A 20,792-nucleotide genomic window follows, 5' to 3' on the forward strand; every position below is an offset into this window, starting at 1 on the left:
GCATACAAACCACCGGGCTGGATGCCTCGAAAATGTCCATGTCGTGAAGGACAAGAGAGGCTGTTCCAACTCAATGGAACGCCACGACCCTGGGCGGAAAACGCCACTGCTAGAAAGGACGAGACTGGGACAAGTAGGAAAGTGACTGTGAATGTTCCATCAGGACTGCGTCAACGCCAGACCTCCTGAGTTTGACCACTGCATCGTGCTTACACAGGAGAATATTCTTGGTTTTGGGAGGAAGTATTTAAGCAGGAAAGGTTGAGGTATCTGCAAGTAACGCATACAGCCCGGGGTGTGGGGGGCAGGGTGATCCTCATCACACACAGCCTCTGTATTTGCGAATTGCCTGTTGAAGTTGAATACGGAAACTTTCTGCCTTGCTTCAGCGCTCCTACTGTAAACAAGTATCCCTTTCTGTCTGTTTAGGGCCCCATTTTTTGTTTCATGCCTTTTGTTGATTTTGCCGTTTAGACTGGTCCTCAAGTGCCGGAGCGCTTCTCTCCAGCGTACCCGAGTGCAGGGGGTGTGCCGTGCCCTGGAGAAAACGGCGGTGCCAGGCGGGCAAGCTCCATTCGAGCATGAGTGGTAGTTCTCTGAACTCAGTGCCAGTGAATCAGCAACACATATTAAATAAGGTCTCTTTAAATGGAAACACACATAAAACAAGGTTATGTACTGATGATCAGTTGACAGAAATACTGTGGCCAGAAACTTGCAGGAACCCCACCCCTGTGTTTCCCATAGGAGCGATGGTTCGGTACCTACAAATTCAGTGTCCACGGTAATTTTGTAGAACAGAACTACCATGAATAACAAGAACTGACTGCGTATATATTTTCAGTTCCTGTTCATGCAACTTTTTTGCAGGTTTGAAATGTCTCAAAATGTTGAATAAAATAATCTGCTGAAAGGCTCACCTGATTGAGGCAGCAAGAGAAATGATGCCAGGCAGCCCCGGCCCAGCAAATACAGACACAAGAGGAGGCATCCCTTATGAGTATATTTATGTGTTCACACGCGCACGCACACACTCGACACTGAATGGGGGGGTCAAGACTGAAAGGACAGGAAGCATCCAGATGGCACTGGCATGGGCCCGGAGGAGGGACAAAGGGAGCATTTGTCCCGGGTCTGGCTCCCATCGGTGGCCCCTAACAGAGGTGAACCCAGAGGACCTGGAAGAACAGGAAGTGCTTTTTCTCTTAGAGGAAACTTTCAGGGTGCAGTTATTGCTGTTTAAAAAGAGCCTCTTCCCTCCACTCTCTGCCCCCCGACGAAAGCCCGCACCCTGTGCAGGCTGTCCTTGAGGCTGGGGCAGGACAAGGTCTCGGGGAAGGGCCTAAGGCCAAAGCTAGGAAGTGCCCAGGCCAAGGAGGGCTTAGGCGTAGTGGCTGCCAGGAGTCAGGGGGTGGTCCCCTCTGTGGTCCAGCTGGTCCTGCAAGCGAGCGAACTCTGCCAACTCGTTGAGCTCCTGGAACTGTCGGTCCGTCTTATGGCTGACCAGTGAGCGGTAGAAGTGGACAGCAAAGACGATGAAGACCAGGCCGAAGGGGACCATGATGGTGGTGGAGGCGATAGCAGCGGCCTGGCCCGGGGTGATGCCGCCCGTGCTTTCGTTGCTGACGACTGGGGCCCCACTGGCTGGGGGCTGGCTGGTGGGCCGTGGCTGGCCCGGCTGCTTCTTGAGGGGCAAGAACTTGACCCAGCAGAGCAGCACGACCTCGGCCAGGAACAGCAGCGTGCCGATGACAGTGGAGAAGGCCCAGGCTAGCTCGATGTGGCGATGCATGCGCTCGTGGGGCGACTCCTTGACCGAGTTGAGGTTGTGCACGTTGCTCACCGCCTCGATGTTGGGCAGGATGCAGGTGCTGATCATGAGTGCAAACAGGTGCACGGCCACAAGCACTGTCGTGCAGGCGCTGAAGGCGATGAGCAGCCCCGGCGGGTAGTCATGGTCGGCGTCCAGCTGCACCTCCACCATCGCCACCTGGGGGTAGGGAAGAGGCGGGCTGAGCGCCAGGGCAGCCAAGGCCCACAGAGGCTTTCCTTCTGCCAAACTCTGGGACCCTGAGCAAGTCACGTGGTCTCCCTGGGCCTCAGTTTCCACAGCTGTACAATGGGGAGCATTAGACTCATCTACTCGGGTTCAGAAGCTGCAGAAAGTGCTAGGAAAGGAAGTAGGCTGCCTGGGTCTGACCCCCAGTTCTGCTGCCCAGTAGCTACACGTCCTTGGGAAAGTCACCGGACCTCTCTGAGCCGCAACGTTATTTGTACAACAGGAACATCACATTCACCCACAGGATTATTTTAACAATTAAACGAGAGCTCCTGGCACGTGGCAAACACCTCCCCAATAGCATACACCATTCTTACCACTCAGCCAGGCATTAAAAGCCAAACGCCACAAGTGGTTACAATGGTTTTATGTCTTGTATTACTATGATAAAAAGTTTGCATAAAAAAAAAAAAAGAGGCCCTGGCTGGCGTAGCTCAGTGGATTGAGCTTGGGCTGCGAACCAAAGTGTCACAGGTTCAATTCCCAGTCAGGGCACATGCCTGGGTTGCAGGCCATGAGCCCCAGCAACCGCACATTGATGTTTCTCTCTCTATCTCTATCTCCCTCCCTTCCCTCTCTAAAAATAAATAAAATCTTTAAAAATTAAAAAAAAAAGAAAAAAAGAAAAAGCAACCACCCACCACCCTCCCTTTGGCCCCTCACTCCCATTCCGCAGCAGAGGGGTGGGGATGGAGGTGAAGGTCATGGCCAGGCCCTTTCTGAGAATCCAGTGCACCAACCACGAGGAACCACGAGGCTTCCCAGAAGAGACGGCCTCTAGCCCTGGGGCCGTCTACTCCCCAGGCCTCGGTTCCAGGCTCGGGGCCCCAACGCTGACGCACTAGCTTCTACCCAGTTCCTGGAGACCTACAGATCCGGGGTCACCAGGGGCGCGCACCTCACCTGGGCCTTGCAGGTCACCCCTACGTGGAGGAGCCAGCTCCTCAGATCCGGGCTGGGAGCAGCAAGCAGTGGGCGCACTGCCAGGGCTTGCCTGCTGGGGCCTGGAACTGCAAGCGCCGATGACAATGCCATTAAGGACAGTGACCCTTCCTGAAGTGTTCACTCCTCATGCGCAGGCTCAGAGGGTGAGGGTGGTGTGTGGGGGTTGGGGGGTGGGCAGGGGAGGACGGTTCTAATGCTGAAATGTGTCCACCAGCCCCACACCAGCTTGCCCTGACCCCACTTACTGCTGGGGAGGGTGGTGGGCTCCTTCCCTCCCCACTAGCTCTCCTGCCTGCAACGCCCGGCCCAGTTCGCTTTCATTTCTTGCTCCCGCGCACTTTTCCTATGGCCTGGAGAGGCAGCGTGGGGCAGTGGTCAGGAGCCAAGCAGCCTGGTTTTGAACCCCGACTCCTCCACCTTTTATTAGGCGGTGACTCTGGCCAAGTTCCTCTAACTTTCTGGGCCTTGGTTTCCTTACCTAAAGATGGGAATAATGGCGCACGGCTCAGAAGGCTGTTGTGAGAACTGAGTTCATCCAAAGTAACAGACTGAGGGCCTGGCATAGAGTATAAACAAACCCTCAGAGAAAGACGGCTTTATTAATCATTATTATTATTCAGTTTACAAACATCATCCCCAAACCCACTGTCTCTATGTGAGATCCCCTGAGATTTCACTCCTTTGGCTGGAGAGGTACCCACAATCTAGAGCTGATTTGGGGTCCAACACCTTTGAGAATCTGCTGACAACGGACATCCTCCTTAGAAGGCCCGGGCCTACACACTCATAGGACTTTTCAGACAAATTCAATGGGATCCACAAACCTTTGTTCTGGAATTCCCACAATTGAATATTGTATGAGCTTTTCTGCCCAAGAGTTTACAAAATATTTCAAGTTCATACAAAGCTGGAGAAGGGCCATTAGGATTCTGACCATTTTTAAGACCGAGGGTGGCCTAATGTCAGCCCCGGGAATTCAGTACATCTAAGGGATGTGGGACATCGGGGCAGGCCACCAGGGCGCAGTGGACTCCAGGCCACATCCGGAGGCCCCACGGTCTCTGTCCCCAGGGCTGCCCACACGCCCTAGCAGGGGCTGCCTCCTGCCACCTTCCCACCCCCGGCACTTCCTCTTCCTGTTTTTTTTTTTTATTAATTTTTACTTATTTCTAGAGAGAGGAAAGGGGGGAAACTATTTGTTGTTCCACTTACCTATGCATTCGTTGGCTTACTCTTTTTTTTAAAAACTGTGTATTTATTTTATTTTATCTTCACCCGAGGACATGCTTATTGATTTTAAAGAGAGGGGAAGGAGGGAAAGAAACGTCAATGTGAGAAAGAAACATCAGTCAGTTGCCTCTCTCACGTGCCCCGACTGGGAACTGAACCTGCAACCTTCTGGTTTACAGGACGATGCTCCGACATAGCCACACTGGCCAGGGTATGTTTCTTGATTTTAGAGAGAAGCGGGGGGTGGGGTAGAGAGACAGAAACATTGATCGACTGCCTTCCATACACACCCCAACCAGGGATCGAACCCATAACCTAGGTATGCGTCCTGAGACTTGAACCCCCAACCCATTGGTATAGGGAACAATGCTCCAACCAACTGAGCTACCCAGCCGGGGCCTCCTCTCCTGTTTTGGCTGCTGCCCTAAAACCTGAGACCAGAGAAGGGACAAGGAGAAGAGCCTGCTGCCCGGCTGCCCCAGGCCCACTGGCTATTTATTCACTCCCTGGAGATGTCCAGGCCCGTTCGGTGCCCCAGGCCCTGCGCTGGACACTGGGAGGGTCTGAGCAGGGGACGAGGGGCTGGGGGGTGTATTGCTCCCTTGCCTGGTGTCTCCTCCCTACGCGGCTATTGAAAGTCAACTGGCTCCCCCTCTTACAAACCTGAAGGCTCTGGACCAGTGCTTCCGCCTCTCAGTGCCACAGCTTCCACACCCGCAGACCAGGGGCCTGCTTCTCCTGCTTGTTACCAGGGTTCCGAGAGTTCAAAATTACAAAGCCCTCAGAAGAAGACCTGGCAGATAATAAGCTTAATAAAGTGTTAACGATTATTAGCAGGACCTGAGGCTCAGAGAGGTGAGGTCGGCGGTCCCAAGGGTTACTTACACTGCTGTCGAGCGAGGAATCTGAACTCAGGCTCACGTGGCTCTAACGCCTTGTGGAAAGGGAGCAACAGGAACATCTCCCTCACGTGCTTTTGCTACCATAGACCAAATGTTTGCGACACCCCCCTTTCATTCCATAGGTTGCAGCCCTAACCCCCGATGCGATGGTGTTGGGAGGCAGGGCCTCTGAAAGGTGATTCGGTTGTGAGGGTGGAGCCCCCAGGATGGGACTGGTGCCCTTATAAAGGAGGCTGCAGCCCTAGCCAGGTAGGTTAGTTGGTTAGAGCATTGTCTCGATATGCCAAGGTTGTGGGTTCGATCCCCAGTCAGAGCACAGACAAGAATCAACCAATGAATGCATAAATGAGTAGAACAACAAATGGACGTTTCTCTCTCGCCCCCTTCCTCTCTCTCAAAAATAAAAAAAGGCTTCTAAGACCCCCGTGCCTCCCATCATGTCACCACGTGAGGACACAGTGCGAAGATGGCTCCACAGTCAGGAGGTCGGCCTTCACCAGACACTGAATCTGCAGGTGCCTTGATCTTGGATGTCCAACCCCCAGAGCTGCGAGAAATAAGTGTCTGTTGTTCATGCACTACCCAGGGGTGGCATTCTGTTGTATCAGTCCGGATGGACTGAGACGCTCGCCAAGGAAATGAAATGAGGTCTTGACACAGGGCCGGCCCACAGGAGGTGCTCAGTAAATCTCAGTTAAAGAGACAAACGCAGGCTCAAAGTGGACGAGAACTAGCCCCTGGGATGCCTTCAGCTCAGGCTGGAGTCGGCCGACCCCCACATGCCCACGTTCTGTACCTGGGAGTAGGAGAGGGACCGGACCCCCATTTGGGGCCTTGTTTGCCCAAAATGCACCCCCTTGGGCACAAGGAGAAAGTATACCCCAAACCGTACCTGGCCAGATGGCCACATCAGCAGGACAGAAACCACCTTTTCCACACCGTTTGTTACAACCACAGGCCTCAGGGCCAGATGCAGCTGTTGGGACACACCTGGCCTAGGGACACCAGAACCGGCCAGCCTTCCTCCAGCTCTCGGGCCAGGGAGAGGCGGGGCGGCTCAGCCTGCGACACTGGGCCCTCCGAGGAAGAGGAAGGGGCCCAATGGCTGTGCCCCGGAAGAAACCCTGTCACCCTGGCTGGACCCTAAATTCCTGGAACTTTGACCACGCAGGCTGGCTCCATGTACCGTTCCCACCCTGGGGATAAAGTTCCGTGCCACGGGGCTGAGTGAGGGAAATATTGGCACAAATCATGGATCCTGATGAAAACTGCTCCCAGGAATAAAGCCACTGCTTTTTCCAGAATGCTTCCGCTCGGGAAATCTCCCCACACGAAGGGAGCATGAAGTCACGGGGGCCTTAAGAATCTGGCAGGCGACTCCCAGGGCCCCTGCTGAGTCCCGGAGAGATAGATCAGATTGCAAGCAGCTTCACGAGGTAAATATAGCCAGAGTGCCGGGCTCATTAAACCAAAATAAACATCTCCCATCCAGCCACGGGCCTGCTTGAACCTGGCCACAGGGGTCCCAAAGGGACAGGCAGGGTGAGAGACTGCCAGCCCCACCTCAGAATGGCCCACGGATTCCCCCTACATGCGATGCTGGGATGCCGGTTTCCAGGCTTGAGCCAAGAGGGTCACGTGATTCTGAAAGGTAGGGCCTGGCTGTTTTTGCCAGGGTCCTGCCTTCCATGCCTGAATGCCAACCACCTCTCCTCGCTCCTGCTGGGCTCCACAGGGACCCTGGCCACCTGGCGCCCGGCAGTCCGGGCCCTTCTGGGGCTGCCCTCCAATATCTGGCCCGACCCCAGGACCCACGGCTGGGTGACCTCTCTTTTCCCAGCCCTTGGGTTTCTCCTGTTCACCTTGAGGAGGGTGGGTGGCTGCAGCCTGGAACAGGAGAGCCGCCAAGCCGCAGTCACCCAGGGTCACCCCGGGTCACCCACAGCCGTCTGAGCCTGCCCTGCCCGCCTCAGATGCAAACCACCCATTACCAGAGGGCTGAGGCCTAGCCCTGCGGTTTACAAACCCTTTGGACCACTACCTCCAGGATTCCATGTTTCTATAAATAGACAGATACACACGTTGACAACAGAAACAAAAGTTCCACCAAACAATACTTATCCTTAAAACACGGACCAGGTCTATTTCTTACAACACAGGGTGAATGCTGCTACTTTATTTCATTCCATTAAAAAAAAAAAGGCTGGTTGCAACTCACGCAAGTTATGCCGTAAACCACTAATAGGCTGGGGGAGAAGGGAGAGAAGAGGCCTACACTTTGTCTGCATCTGGCTAATTCCGGCTTCTCCAGGTTTTACCTTCCAAGTCACTGCTGCTCCCGGCCTCCCGGGTGAGGACGGGGCCCCTCGTTCACTCGTGGGAAACATTTATTGAGAAGCTACTGCGCGCCTGCAGGGTCTTGTGGCCCTGCTGAAGAGAAAGCGGGGCCTAAGGAAGCCGACTGCCTACTCCAGGGCAAGTGAGTATTTTGGGGCTGTGATAAGGGTCTTCATCGACGTTCCTCCACCGCCGCCCTTCACGGAACGTGTCCTAAAGATGCAACGACATGTCGCGTTTCCTCCTCTCCGCTCTATGTCTCTCCTCCCCCGGCACCCAGCACGGGGCCTGGCCCTCCAGGTGCTTCAGCAAAAGAATGGTGAGGCTGCCCTGGCTGTTGTGGCTCAGTGGATTGAGTGCCGGCCTGCAAGCCAGAGGGCCTCTGGTTCGATTCCCAGTCAGGGCACATGCCTGGGTTGTGGGCCAGGTCCCCCATTGGGAGTGCATGAGAGGCCACCACACAGTGATGTTTCTCTCCCTCTCTTCCCCCCTCTCTAAAAATAAATAAATAAAATCTTTAAAATAATTTATTAAAAAATGGAGGTAAAACCTGACCTTCGGGTGTTTTAACCTGAAGGGTCCAACAGACAATTCTGTGTGACCCACTGGAAATCAGAGGACTCTATCAGAACTTCTAATGAACTTCTTCTTTATGCATCCTTTCAACTTTTTATTATAGTATTTTATGTATGTTTTATTAGAACACATTTCATACATAAGGTATAACACATACATATATACGCATACATATTTGCATATATAAGCATGCAAACGCTGAGGCTAGTACTAACAACTTTTGAGAGAGGTGCACACTCCAAAGCTTGGAGACCAATACTGAGACCAGGGGCCGGCACACTGTGGCTTGCAGACTATAATTTTTGCAAATAAAGTTTTATTGGTACACGGCCACGTCCATTCATTAAGCAGACTTGATTAGTTCCCACTGACATTGCATGGCCTGCAAAGCCAAGCATATTTGCTGTCTGCAGGAAGAAGCCGGCCGGCTCCCAGGTTAAACCAACGCTCCGGAAGAAGATCGCAGTCCCTGGAGCGTCTCCTCTGAAGCAAAGTCTGGTCCTATCCGGCTGAGAAGCCTGTTGTGTGGGGCGCAGTAAGGACTCCCAGAGGTGCCATCAGAGAGAAGCCTGCTGGCTTTTGTTTAAACTGCCTCAGTTTTCCCTCTCCAAGTCCCCCTACTCCTCGCACTGGTTACCATGGGGGAGTCCCCCCTGGAAAACCCTGGAGCCCTTCACCAGCACTGGGCCCAGGAGCCAGCAGAGCCCACCCAGCACAGATGCCGGCTGAAAATTCCAGACATCTGTGAGGTTTTACAAAAGGCTTCTCAGCGAGGCAGACAGGGCTGCCCCTTGGGGCATTCGGCAAAACCCCATCTGCACACATCCCGGAGTGCGGAACTGGACACGGGGAAGGCCTCCAAGGCCCAGGTACCAGCCAGCCACAGGGGATGCAGAGAGGCTGCAGTTGAGCAGAAAAGGCTCCAAGCTGAACTAGGGTTTAATCTTATCAGCTGGGCGGCCCTAACCTCTGCAAACCTTATCCCCATCTGCAGGACACACCTTCAGAGCAGTTCTGAGGGTTAACTGAGACTGAAAGAAAAAGGTCCAGGCACGTGCCTGCTGTTCAGTCCACGGTAACATCAGCTACATCATTCCAGAACCCATCAGGTAATTCCTCCGCCCCCAAACCTTCCACGGCTCCCCACTGCCTACACAAGAGTTCAAACTCTCCCAAATAGCCACTCCAGGCACTGCCCCATCCTGCCCGGCTAGACCCACCCTTCCCTACTACTTCCCACGCACTCCCCACTCCAGGCAAAGCAGCGCCCCCAGCCTTCCCCTGAGACCCCGTAAATCCTCACCTTCATAACTTTGTTTCCAACACTTCCTCTCACCAGGGAGCTCTCCCCCGCCCCCCATGCCCTGACTCCACCCCCCTCAAGGCCTAGCTGGAATCACATTCTTCCAAATCTGCTAACCCATACAAAAAGCAGTCCCAGCTCCATGAGAACAAGGGCGAGCAAGATTCCTGGACACCTGGGCCAGGTATATTCTAAGTGCTTGGCAAGTACAGATGCTCCTCAACTTACAATGACGTTACATCCCAATAATCTGATCGTAAATTGAAAATAGCGTAAGTCAAAAATGCATTTGATACATCTAACCTACTGAACACCGGAGCTTAGAGTAGCCTACCTCAACATGCTCAGGACTCTTACACTGGCGTATGGTTGGGCAGAATCCCCTAACACAAAGCCTGTTGTGTAATAAAGTGTTGTAATTTATTATGCGCGTCACTTTCCCACTATTGTCAAGTTGAAAAAAATTGTTAAATGCAACCACTTAAGTTGGGACCACCTGTACTAATACAATGTATCCTCACCCCAGCCCGAAGAGGCTGGTACTACTATTACCCCCTTCTTACAAATGAGGAAACTGAGGCCCAGAGACACTCGGTGACTTCCCCAGGGCCTCACAGTTGTGCCGGAGAGCCAGGATTTGAACCCAAGATGCCTGGCTTCAGAGCCTCTGTTCTTTTCTTTCTTGGATCCAGTTCCCCCTCCCACCACTGGGATGCTCCCTCTCCCCTAGCAATGGGGCTCTCCCACCACACGGCGTTCTGCCGCTCACGCCGGCCCGGCACCAGCCCTCCTGAGGCTGCGTGAAGATCACAAGGGATGGTGTGACACCCAGCACACGGTCTAGCCTCTCGCGAGAGGCCAACCGACAACAGCAAAGATCACAACTGGTCCTGAGCACTGTGAGAAGGCACAGCAATTTCTTACTCGTCACCATGCCCCCTGGATCCGGAACAGGTTACCGAGGCTCCACAGTGTCTTATGACTTGAGCCCTCCCTTCCAACTCATTTTCACGAGAAATTCCAGGCAACTTCTGAACCCGCTCTGGGGACCTGGGAACACAAGGGTGGTGCCGGGCAGGGAACTTGAGGAGGCAGATAATCCAAAAATAATTGATCCCAGGTCGTGGAAAGCATTTTGTTTATGGCAGCGGGCTGACCTTCCCAATTATCTCCTACTTAGGCTAACGTTACATTCACGCACGGCCCGGCGCCCGCCCTCCCCAGCACACCAAGCCTGCCGCGTGTGCTCCCACAATCCTGCGGGGCCGGGGGCAGCCTCTCGCCGAGAGGTAAACCGAGGCATACACGGCCTGAGTCACAGCCCTCGAGGGTACCCTCGGCTCAAGAGCACCTGCAGGATGCGGGTCGTGTGCTGCATCCGTCCAGGGCCCCTTATCTGAAGTCCAGGTGCCAGGCCCAGACAAGACCTGCTGTCTCTAGAAATGCCCCTGGGAGCGGGAATCCCGTCTGCAGACGGGAAGGCCCAGCTAAGGCACACATCATCGGGCCCTAACAGTTCATCAGCCTGGCATGGCCTAACTGGGCCTAGCAATGAGTCCTCCCGCGAGTCCCTGGGAGAGGAGGATCCATGCTCCCTCTTGACCACACGGGAAAACTGGCCCCCCAAGCAAAGCTGCTCGCCTGAGGTCCCGTGGCCTGTCTCCTCAGCACAGAAGGACCCCGGGACAGGCCCTTCTGCCCGTGGCAGGAGTGGGTATGTCCCTCAAGCCCTTCCAGTCTCTTCAGAGACCCTGCCTCCATCTCATTTGGAGACCAGGTGAACCTGGCAACCCCAATGACTCTGTCCCTGGAGATCAAAGATCACACTCACACCTCTGGTTTTCCAAGTCTCTCTAGGAAGGAAGAAGCCCTCGAGGTCAGGAAGTTGCTAGTGCTGACTCACAGGACAAGGGACAGCAGTCCAGGAAACTCAGCCACTCCGTTTCCATGGTGCCAGGCTGTGGGGCACCCCTTCCCCTCGGAGGCTCACTCCCAAGGCCGGGTGTCCGTGGTGGGGGTGGGGCTCGGGCAGCCGAGTCCTCCCCGCTCCCCAGGACCACCCGTCCGATAGGTTTGCAGGCACACGGCACACACAGTTACCCTCTTGCAACTGCTAGCCCCGAATGGAGGCTCTCACGGGGCTCTGCTCCTCCCTGCCAGCAGAAATCGTGGGGGATTCCATCCCGTGCCACTGGCTGAGCCTGCCTCTCGACTTCCCGCACTGTTTGTAGCAAGAGGAAGAGGGAGGTGACATTGGCTTAGAAGGCCCGCTTCCTTGAGAGGAGGAAGGCAGGAGAGTGGCACCCACTGGCCCTCACCTCTCCTGAAGTGGGAAGGGGTCTGGGCAGCGGTGAATTTATGGTTCCAAGAAAAAGGGAAACAGGCGTCCCACCGTCTTCGGGGCGCTGCTGTGGAGGGCTGACAATCACCGGGGTCACGCCCTTCCTCAAAACTGTAACATTTTATTTTCCTTAAAAAGTAAAACAAAATAGCCCTGGCTGGCGTAGCTCAGTGGATTGAGCGCAGGCTGCGAACCAAAGTGTCGCAGGTTCGATTCCCAGTCAGGGCCCATGCCTGGGTTGCAGACCAGGTCCCCAGCAACCGCACATTGATGTTTCTCTCTCTCTCTCTCTCCCCCCTACCCTTCCCTCTCTTAAATAAATAAATAAAATCTTAAAAAAAAAAAAGTAAAACAAGATAGCCCCATCTGGTGTGGTTCAGTGGATTGAGTGCCAGCCTGCAAACCATAAGGTCACCAGTTCAATTCCCAGTCAGGGCCCATGCCTGGGTTGCAGGCCAGGTCTCCAGTTGGGGGTGTGCAAGAGCCAACTGATCAAGATTTCTCTCCCTATCTTCCCTCTCTCTAAAAATGAATAAGTAAAATCTTTAAAATAAAATAAAATAAAAGCTTTTCTGCTCTAGTTCTCATTCTCCAGAAGCCTGGTCCTAACATGTCCCCGGCTGGGCATCGATCAGAGCTCCATGTACACAACACAAAAGTGTCCAAAGGAGTTCTGGATGCCAGTGGACCTGGGTTCAAATCCCACTCCCGCATACTAGCTGGATGGCCTTGGGAATGTCCTCGAACAACAAAAAAAAACACCTCAAAGGGTGGCTGAGGAGTTAGCGTGAAAGTTGGGGAAACCCACGGAATGCCCGGTACCCAGTGAGTGCTGGGGAAATGTCAGCTCTTCTTAGAGATTCTTCAGGCCACGGCAGAGGCTGGTCTCCTAGGATCTGGGACTGATAAAAAAAAATTTCGTCATATCAGCCTAAACTAAAAACCAGAATGCCACTCCCTGACACACACAACACACGCACACCTACTCTCTCAAGGCTCCCTCGATTTGATTCTTAAAGTCGGACAGACTTCTGAGTAGCAGCCTTCATTCACCGATTCAGACACCAAGACCCAGAGAGGGATCTGTCTAAGGTCGCACAGGCAACCAGAGGCAGAGTTCAGAGAGCTCTTCCCCGCCCCCCAGCCACCGGCCTCTGCCCTCTGCGCTGGGACCCAGCGAGTTTGGGCCGGCTCACGGCTTCTGAAAAGTAAGTGCAGGCTCCACGGCCTGGGCTCACTAGTTTATACAGAACACAAGGACAGCACCAGACAGACTCTCTTCTCTCTTCCCAACAAAACACAAGGGTGGAGCCACTCCCTCCCTCCCTCAAGGCTAAGGGCTGAGCTCACTCACTGACTAGCAAGAGGGTTCTGGGCTAGGGACCTTGGGGTGTGTGTGAGTGTGAGTGTGTGTGTGTGTGTGTGTGTTGGGGGGCGGGACAGACCCCATTCACACAGTCAGATAATCAAGAACTGCTTGGGGCTGCCCCGCCCGGGAAGCATCCCCAGGCCGGCTCCCTGCACGACCCGCAGCCTCACCCACCTCGCCGCAGCCAGCAGGCCCCCGCGCGCGCGCACGCGGGGGGACAGGAAACTCTGCCTCCCCTCTAAGTCAAGAAAGAGCCCATTCAAGTGGAACGTTCCCTACCCTCCCTCCCTACACGCGGTGACTCAGTGGCAAGTTGCTGGAGAAGAAACCGAGGGTGGGGAGCGGCTGTCAAATCCCCAGGCCGAGGCTCTCCGAAAACGCGTGGGAGAAGGTGTGTCAGGAAATCCCCTCCACTGGGTGCTAGAAGGGCAAGGCCAATACCCCGGCCCCGAGGGCCAGGGCCCAGGAGGCTCATCCGCGGACACCTGCTCCCAGGAGACCAAAGCCTCGATGGCCCTCCTTTCCCCGCCCCCGCAAACAGCAGCGGGACCCTGTTCCTACAGACCTCCTTTGAGGATCCTGCAGGCTCCCCCTCCTTGCGGCACTAGCTCGCCCATCTGAAGGTATCTGAGACGCCCCCAACCCTGGAGGTTTGTAGGACACCCAGTCGCCCGCATCGGTGTCACTTGTCGCCCGTGTCTCCTCACGTCCACGACAGCTTTCTCTCCCAGCTCTTCTCACCCGCAGCCCGCCCGCCCGAGCCGTGGGCCCCGTCGGGGCGGCGGGCGGGAGCGGTCAGGACAGGGGGAGAGGGGGCAGGGCAGGGCAGGGCGGCCCGAGCTCACCATGGCGAAGCCGGAGAGCAGAGCCGAGGTCCGGCTGGAGGCTTTGAGCTTGGCGCGGCTCAAGTAGAGCTTGCGCCAGGACAGCGCCTGCATCGAGTGCTCGTTGAGGCTCATCACCTTGCAGTAGCTCTGGCTGATCCAGTCCGGGTAGGTGACGGCGGGCGGCGGCGGCGGCGGCGGCGGCGGCGACCCCGGGGGCTCCCCGTCCCCGCTGCGGCGGCGGCTCCGGTGGCTGCTGCTGGTGTTGCTGCCGCCGCTGAGGGGAAGCTCGGGACTGTTGTTGCTCGGGGGCGGGGCAGGCTCCGGATGCATGGAGCACGCTGCACAGGCGAGGGCCGGCCCGAGCGCCAGCGGAGGCAGCGGCCCCCACTCCCCGCTGCACGTCCGCCTCTGCCAGAGGCAGCCGCCGCCTGCCCCTCGAGCGGGCCGGGCCTGGCGCGACCGGCCGCCGAGGACGTGAGGACACCGAGAAGTTGCCGCCGCAGCTCGCAGGCACGCAGCGCCGCCTGCACAAGTACGGGCGGCACCGACGCGAGCCTGCGCGCCCGCCGGCGACCCGGATCCCCCCCGGCCGGGACCCTCGGCGCGCGCCCCGATTGGCCGCCGTCCCGGGCTTATTTGCATGCACCCCGCCCGCCTTGACACCCCGCCCACGACGGAATGGGCGGTGCCGGTGCGAGACACGTGACTCGTCTCCTCCGACGGCACCGCCCACTGTTCCTGGCGCGAGGCCGCGGGCGCCGGCGTCTCTTCCTGGAAGTGCCTCGGGTCCGCGGGGCCCGCTGCGCTCCCGCTTCGCGCGCCTCCCCAACTGCTCGGACGGCCCTTCTCCCAGACTTCGGACTCCCTGTTCGGGTCGCCCGAGGTCACCTCCGGGCGGTTCCTGAGGCTCGTTTCCCCTTTGGAACGAGGTAGCTCTTTCCTGTCTGCAGGAAAAAGCAGGCTGAGAGCTAGCGTTCATTCATTCTGTACTTACTGACCTTGTATTGGGTGCCAACATTGTTCTAGGCGCTGAGGGTAGGGTGACGAACCGGGTGGACCAGACCCCCCGCCCTCGTGTAGCTTTCATTCTGGTTGGGGAGACACACCAAGAAGTAAATTATAATAGTTTAGAAGATCATAAATGTATAGAAAAAAATAAATCAGGACCTGGCTGCACTTTTAATTTTAGAATGCTACAGGGATTTTTTTTTTTGCTCTCTTTCGTCCATTTCGTTCACCTCCGGGTGACTAGCGTGTGACACACAGTAGGGCGGGTGGGCACCGGATGACACCCATTCAGCAGGTGTTTACTTGAGCACCTGTTAAGTACTAAGCTGAGGATTCCAGCAAAATGGTAACTTCCACAGAATCTAATACTTTGGTGGGGAGAACAGACAGTAAAAAACAAAATAAGTTCACACCTTTCTGATTTGGTCATATCTGAGCTGAGACCTGAGCTATCGATGTTGTTAAGAGCCAGGGACCTGCCCTGACTGATGTGGCTCAGTGGGTTGAGCAACCCCCTGTGAACCCGAGTGTCCTGGATTGAATTCTAGGCACATGGCTGGTTTGGGGCATGCAGGAGGTAGAGGCTGGATGTTTGGACGTTTCTCTCCCTCTTTATCCCTTCCTTCTCCTGTCTGATATAAATACAACCTTTAAAAAAAGAAAGAAAGAAAGAGCCAGAGACCTGCTTTCCAGGGGAGAAGGGAAAAGCGGGTGCAAAGACCCAGAAGCAGTACTACTTGGCTGGAGCATCGGGAGGCCAGTTGAGCTGTAGAATAGTGGGTAACAGGTGAGGTGTGGCGGAGTACCTAGGACGTCAGCTCCAGGAAGGCAGGATCCTTTACTGCCGAATTCTGCCCCCTACATCTAAAATATCACTCGGTGTGTACGCAGTGCTCCGTATTTGTTGCATGAGTGAGTGTAGCAGAGACAGGAGTGAGTAAAGCTAGCTAGCTCCTCACTAAGCCCAGAGACAAATCACAAGCGTGTGTCATTCCAGGTCACCAGTGTGAAATGTAACTGTTGTTACCACTAGAGAGCGCCCCTCCACTCGCCCACACCGCAGGATAAAACTGAAGCACCCCTCCCTCCCGAAAAAGCGGGATTCCGCCAGAGGCCTTGCTCTGCGTCTATGAACACTGAGTCAAGAACTCGGAACTTGAAATCTACAGTCTCAGTACTTGTTACTCCCTCCACTTACCGGCTGTGTCTGAGCTCCAATATCACCTCCAAAGAGAGAGCTTCGCAATCTCAGTGTCCTATCACCTCACCCGGTTTTATTTCCATTACAGCTCGGATCACTACAGTATCTAAAATCACCTACTTTATGTATTGACCCGTTTGCCTCTGCCCCCAGCTGTCCCACGGATGAGGGTCCTGAGAGCCAAGTTCGTATCTTTAAATTTTGCTGTCACCCCAGGGCCTCTCCCAGGTCAGACTCCCCACAGAAAATGGTCAGTGAATAAAATGATGACATGTCCCTGGTTCCAAGAAACCCTCAGCTCGGAATCGGGAATACACAACAGATGAAGGCGGCTGGGGCCTGAGGGAGGCCGGCTGGTGCAGAAGGGGAAGAGACTGGAAGCTGAGAGATTTGGATGATTAAGAAGAACAAAAGGACCGGGCGGGGGTGGGGGGTGGGGGGTGGTAGCAACTCAGCGGGGGACTTGGGGGGGAGGGGGCCAAGCCTCCTTTCTCCTGCTCCTACACCATGCCCATCCTCCCTCCTAGTTTTCTGGGGTTTGAACCCCACTATCTGCACAGAGCAATAATAATAATATCAATGATAATAGTAATCATATAAGGTGCTGTCCAGACTTGAGGGGGAGGTGTCTGAGCAGGCCCTTTCTCACCCTAGAGTCCTGGAGTCCTGAAAGGCCTGTGTGGTTAGCAGCTTTTCCCCACCCTGTTAGAGACAGCTGGGGCCAGGAGATGCACCAACCCATCCCAAAGGCCTGTTTAACAGATGGAGAAACTGAGGCCCCAGAGAGAAAGCGCCTTGTGAAAGGACACCAAACAAGTCAGTGAAAAATCGGAACTGGAACCCAAGGGGGCTCCTCCCTGCAGTTGCCTGCAGGCGCCCTGTGTGACTCCCCCTAGTGGTCGGGGAGCTGTGCTCTCAGCTTTTGGGGGTTTGTATCCAAAGAAGCCAAATAACCTGGCTGGTGTAGCTCAGTGGATTGAATGTGGGCTGCGAACCAAAGTGTCGCAGGTTCGATTCCCAGTCAGGGTACATACCTGGGTTGCAGGCCATGACCCCCAACAACCCCACACTGATGTTTCTCTCTCTCTCTCATCTCCCTCCCTTCCCTCTCTAAAATAAATAAATAAATAAATAAATAAAATGTTAAAAAAAAAAGAAGCCAAATAGAATTTTTCAGTCAACTCTGTACACAAGGGTGTAAAGATGCAAATGAAAGGGCTGTTGCAACTGGCTACATCACCCTGATCAATGGGCGTAGCCCAGGGCCGGTCAGAGACGGCGTGACCTTCCTTGGCAGGTAGAAAGCTCACTGTCACGTGGGGTGAAAAAAATAGTTAACGCTTCAGTAGTACTTAACAATGACAGGCACTATTTAACGCCTTTTTTAATTAAATAATTTATATGTATATTATAAAGATATAAAATATGTTTAAGTAGAAGTATATGTTAATCATATATCCATATTATATTTAGATTACCTTATTACTTTATTATGTTAAGCATACTACACTGAACTGGGAGATTCCTCACCACAACCCGTGGTGTTACGACCCCCATATTAAGGATGAGAGAAATGGGCAGGGAGGTGGTAAGCGGTAGCGCAGAACCCTAAGCCCACTGGGTGGGTACCCAGAGTCTGGGGCCTCACCTCCCTCGGGTGCCTCTGCATTAGAATTTCCAGAGGTTTTGCTAAAGTGCAAGTTACTAAAACCCACCCAAGCAGTTTATTTTTAGCAAGTCTCCGGCAAAGCCTGAGGACTGAACTAGGTCAGCGTGCGTCTTTAACTGCTGTTAGTCTTCTGCAGTGATTAAGGCTGGCTGTCCCCTTGGCTGCTCAGTTGCAGTGTGACCTTAGCCTCCCCGAGCCCCCAATCCTTTTCGCCAAAATGCAGACCTTATAAATACCTATTCACAGACCCTGCCTTTGGACACCCAGCCACCCACCCGCCCGGGAAAGGTTTTTAGGAAGTGAGGAGGAACACCCCCACCCCTTCCTGCCCCAGGGAGGCCTCAAAGAAGTCACCCCTTTCACCGCAGTTCAAAAAGAGGGCATTTTGTCAGAGCGCCTCATAGTCGCTCGCCTGTTTGCTCCCTTCCCCCATTCACGCCTCCCCTCTCCTCTGAGCCCTGAAACCCCTAGATTAATAGTAATAAAAAGAGCCACCGTTTCCTGAGCTTGTGCCTTTTAGAACAAAACTCCCCAGTTACCGGGCTCCTCCAGCTCCCCCGGCTCCCGGTCCCCCCTGGTCAGAAGCCGGGTCTGTGGCTTTGTGCCCGTGCCTTTTATGGTGAGTGCTTTTTTTGTCCTGGCTAAGAAGTCTTTGCCAACCTCAAGGTCATGAAGACAGTCACCTATCTTCCTGTCTGAACACTTTAAAACAGATTTTTAAAAAGCCGTAGAGTGTAGGTGTATGACCCATCAACTGATTTTTGAGTGAGGTAAGTCCGCCCATTGAAATGCACGGACATTTTTATCAAAAACGAAGTGACTCAATGTACAATGGGTCTGGAAAGCTTAGTGCCAATAAAAAGAATGTAAATTGTCTCCAAAAGAATGAAGCAACTCTCTTTCTGGACTCTATTCTGGTCCATTGCTCTGTTTGCCCATTCTTCCGCCAATACGCACTGTCCTGATTACTCTCGTTTTAAAATGAAGTCTTGAAGTCAAGAGATTAAGTCTCTCAACTTTGTTCTCCTTTTTCAAAATTGCTTTGTCTATATGAGGTGCTTCACATCTCTCTGTGTATTTTAGAATAAAGTCTTGGGGATACATTTTGTCAATACATACATGCTTTAGGAATCACTGCATCTCCACTGGGCGGGGCGCCAGCAGAATGAAATACCTTCCTGGAGGACCTAATCCTCCCTGAACAAAACGGGACCCCTGGGTCACACTGCAGAGACTGAGCACCTGGGATCAGGGAGGCCTATTTTGCACTGAACTGTGTCCCCCGAAAATTCCGTTCAGTTCCTAACTCCCAGCACCTCTGAATGTAATCTTCTTTGGAGAGGTAACCGAGTTAAAGGAGGTCATTACAGTGAGCCCTAATCCAGTATGACTGGTGTGCTTATCAAAAGGGGACACTTGGACCCTGGCTGGTGTAACTCAGTGGTTGAGCGCTGGCCTGTGAATCAAAGGGTCTCGGGTTCGACTCCCAGTCTAGGGCACGTGCCTGGCTTGCAGACCAGGTCTGCAGTCGAGGGTGCGTGGGAGGCAGCCACACATTGATGTTTCTCTCCCTCTTTTTCTCCCTTCCTTCCCCTTTCTAAAAAAATGAATAAATACAATCTTTTTTTAAAAAGGGAGGGGACATTTGGACATGGAGACCTGCCCAGAGAGAAGACATTGCGAAGAGACACAGTGAGATGGAGGCCGTCTACAGGCCAAGGAGTGCCCGCAGCTGCCAGGAGCCCGGGGGAGTCTGCCGTGGGTTTTCATGGTGCCTTAGAGGGAGCACGGCCTCCAGAGTTGCGAGAACAGGTTTCTGGCGTTCTCGGCCCACCGGCTCGGGTGCTGCAGTAAGAGCTCCGGGAGACCAGGAGCGCCCTGGAGAGAGCCGAGGTGGGGTCTTCAGCCAGCCGCACGCGCTGAGTTCTAATGAGTTTATCAGGGGCCGCAAGTGTGTTCAAGACGTCAACAGAGACTAGAAAAGGGCACGGCGTTTGGAACCAGGCCCGCGTCAGTTCGAATCCCAGCTTGGTCAGTTTATGACTGTGCCGCTCTAGGCAAGCAGCCCAGCCTCTCTGAGCCCCACCTGTCAGATGGGCATGGAAATGGGACTTGACAGAAAGGGTTGTTACGAGCGTTTCTGGAAAGAACATTTGTCTGGCAATTAGCACGATGCTCCATAAACGGCAGCGACTATTTTCCCTCTGGCGGGATGTTCTGTGCTCCCTGGAAGGGATCGTTTCATTCCAAATCCAACCAAGTGGCTATTTACAAAAGGCAGAATGTCAGTGAGAGTCCCACTAGGAAAAACACACCAGCACAGGGGAACGTATACAGAGAATTGCTTCGTGGGTAAAGGAAGACATTAGCAGTGGCCAGAGGGCTCAGTTCCACCGGGGCTGGAGGGACAGAAGGAGGTGTTTCTGGTCCCCAGGAAGGACTGTTGTCACCAGATACAAGCTGGACCCGCAGTGAGCCTGTCTGGTGGGAGGTGGAGACGCAGGAAATGCAGCTGCTGCTGGAGATACTACCCTGAGCAGAGGGAGAGCAGAGAAATACCCTGGCTCCTCCCTCCCGCCCCCAGGCTCCTACCACCACGGCCGCCCGTGAGTGGATCGATGCAGGAGGCTAGTGGAGCAGCAGCCTGCTGGGATCGGCCTCCCCATGACGCAGAGCAAAGCAGCGAAGGGCAAGGAATGGCAAAGAAGCCCAGGACCAGAGAGGAGGGCTTGTGTGGAATCCCTCTGAGCCTGATTCTCCACCTAGAAAACGGGGGTAATGGTGTACCGGCATCTCCTCAAAGTAGCTGAGGGCCTGGCACGTGGAGGTGAGGGCCTGAGTGGAGGTACCTTGTCAATGTGAATAAATGGTCGCGTTAGCGGTTTTCTGCTCAGGGGATGAAAGGAGGGAAGAGGCCTGGGAATAAACACAAGGTATAGGAGCAGAGCGGCTGCTGGTGGTATTTTTATCTCGGAGACGTGCCCATCTGTCCTCTCTCTGTTCTAAGCTGATGACTCTGACAGTC

General features: G+C 54.3%; 1 protein-coding gene across 1 annotated transcript; it reads right to left on the reverse strand.

Annotated features, from left to right (window-relative positions):
* Positions 1-984: 984 nt before the first annotated feature.
* Positions 985-14,493, reverse strand: ORAI1 (ORAI calcium release-activated calcium modulator 1). Its single transcript, XM_028527643.2, has 2 exons — positions 13,908-14,493; positions 985-1,990 (listed from the first exon to the last, which is right to left on the reverse strand). Exons 1-2 carry the CDS (start codon positions 14,217-14,219, stop codon positions 1,382-1,384), a joined length of 921 nt encoding a protein of 306 aa, XP_028383444.1. The 5' UTR covers positions 14,220-14,493; the 3' UTR covers positions 985-1,381.
* Between the last annotated feature and the right edge of the window lie 6,299 nt (positions 14,494-20,792).

Source organism: Phyllostomus discolor, chromosome 13 (genome assembly GCF_004126475.2).
Source record: "Phyllostomus discolor isolate MPI-MPIP mPhyDis1 chromosome 13, mPhyDis1.pri.v3, whole genome shotgun sequence".
NCBI lineage: Eukaryota > Metazoa > Chordata > Mammalia > Chiroptera > Phyllostomidae > Phyllostomus > Phyllostomus discolor.

Coding starts and splice junctions, on each gene's coding strand:
- ORAI1 (XM_028527643.2), bottom strand. CDS start 14,219: ATGCATCCGGAGCCTGCCCCGCCCCCGAGCAACAACAGTCCCGAGCTT. Junction 1,991..13,907: donor TGCTCTCCGGCTTCGCCATG/GTGAGCTCGGGC, acceptor CCCTACCCCCAG/GTGGCGATGGTGGAGGTGCA.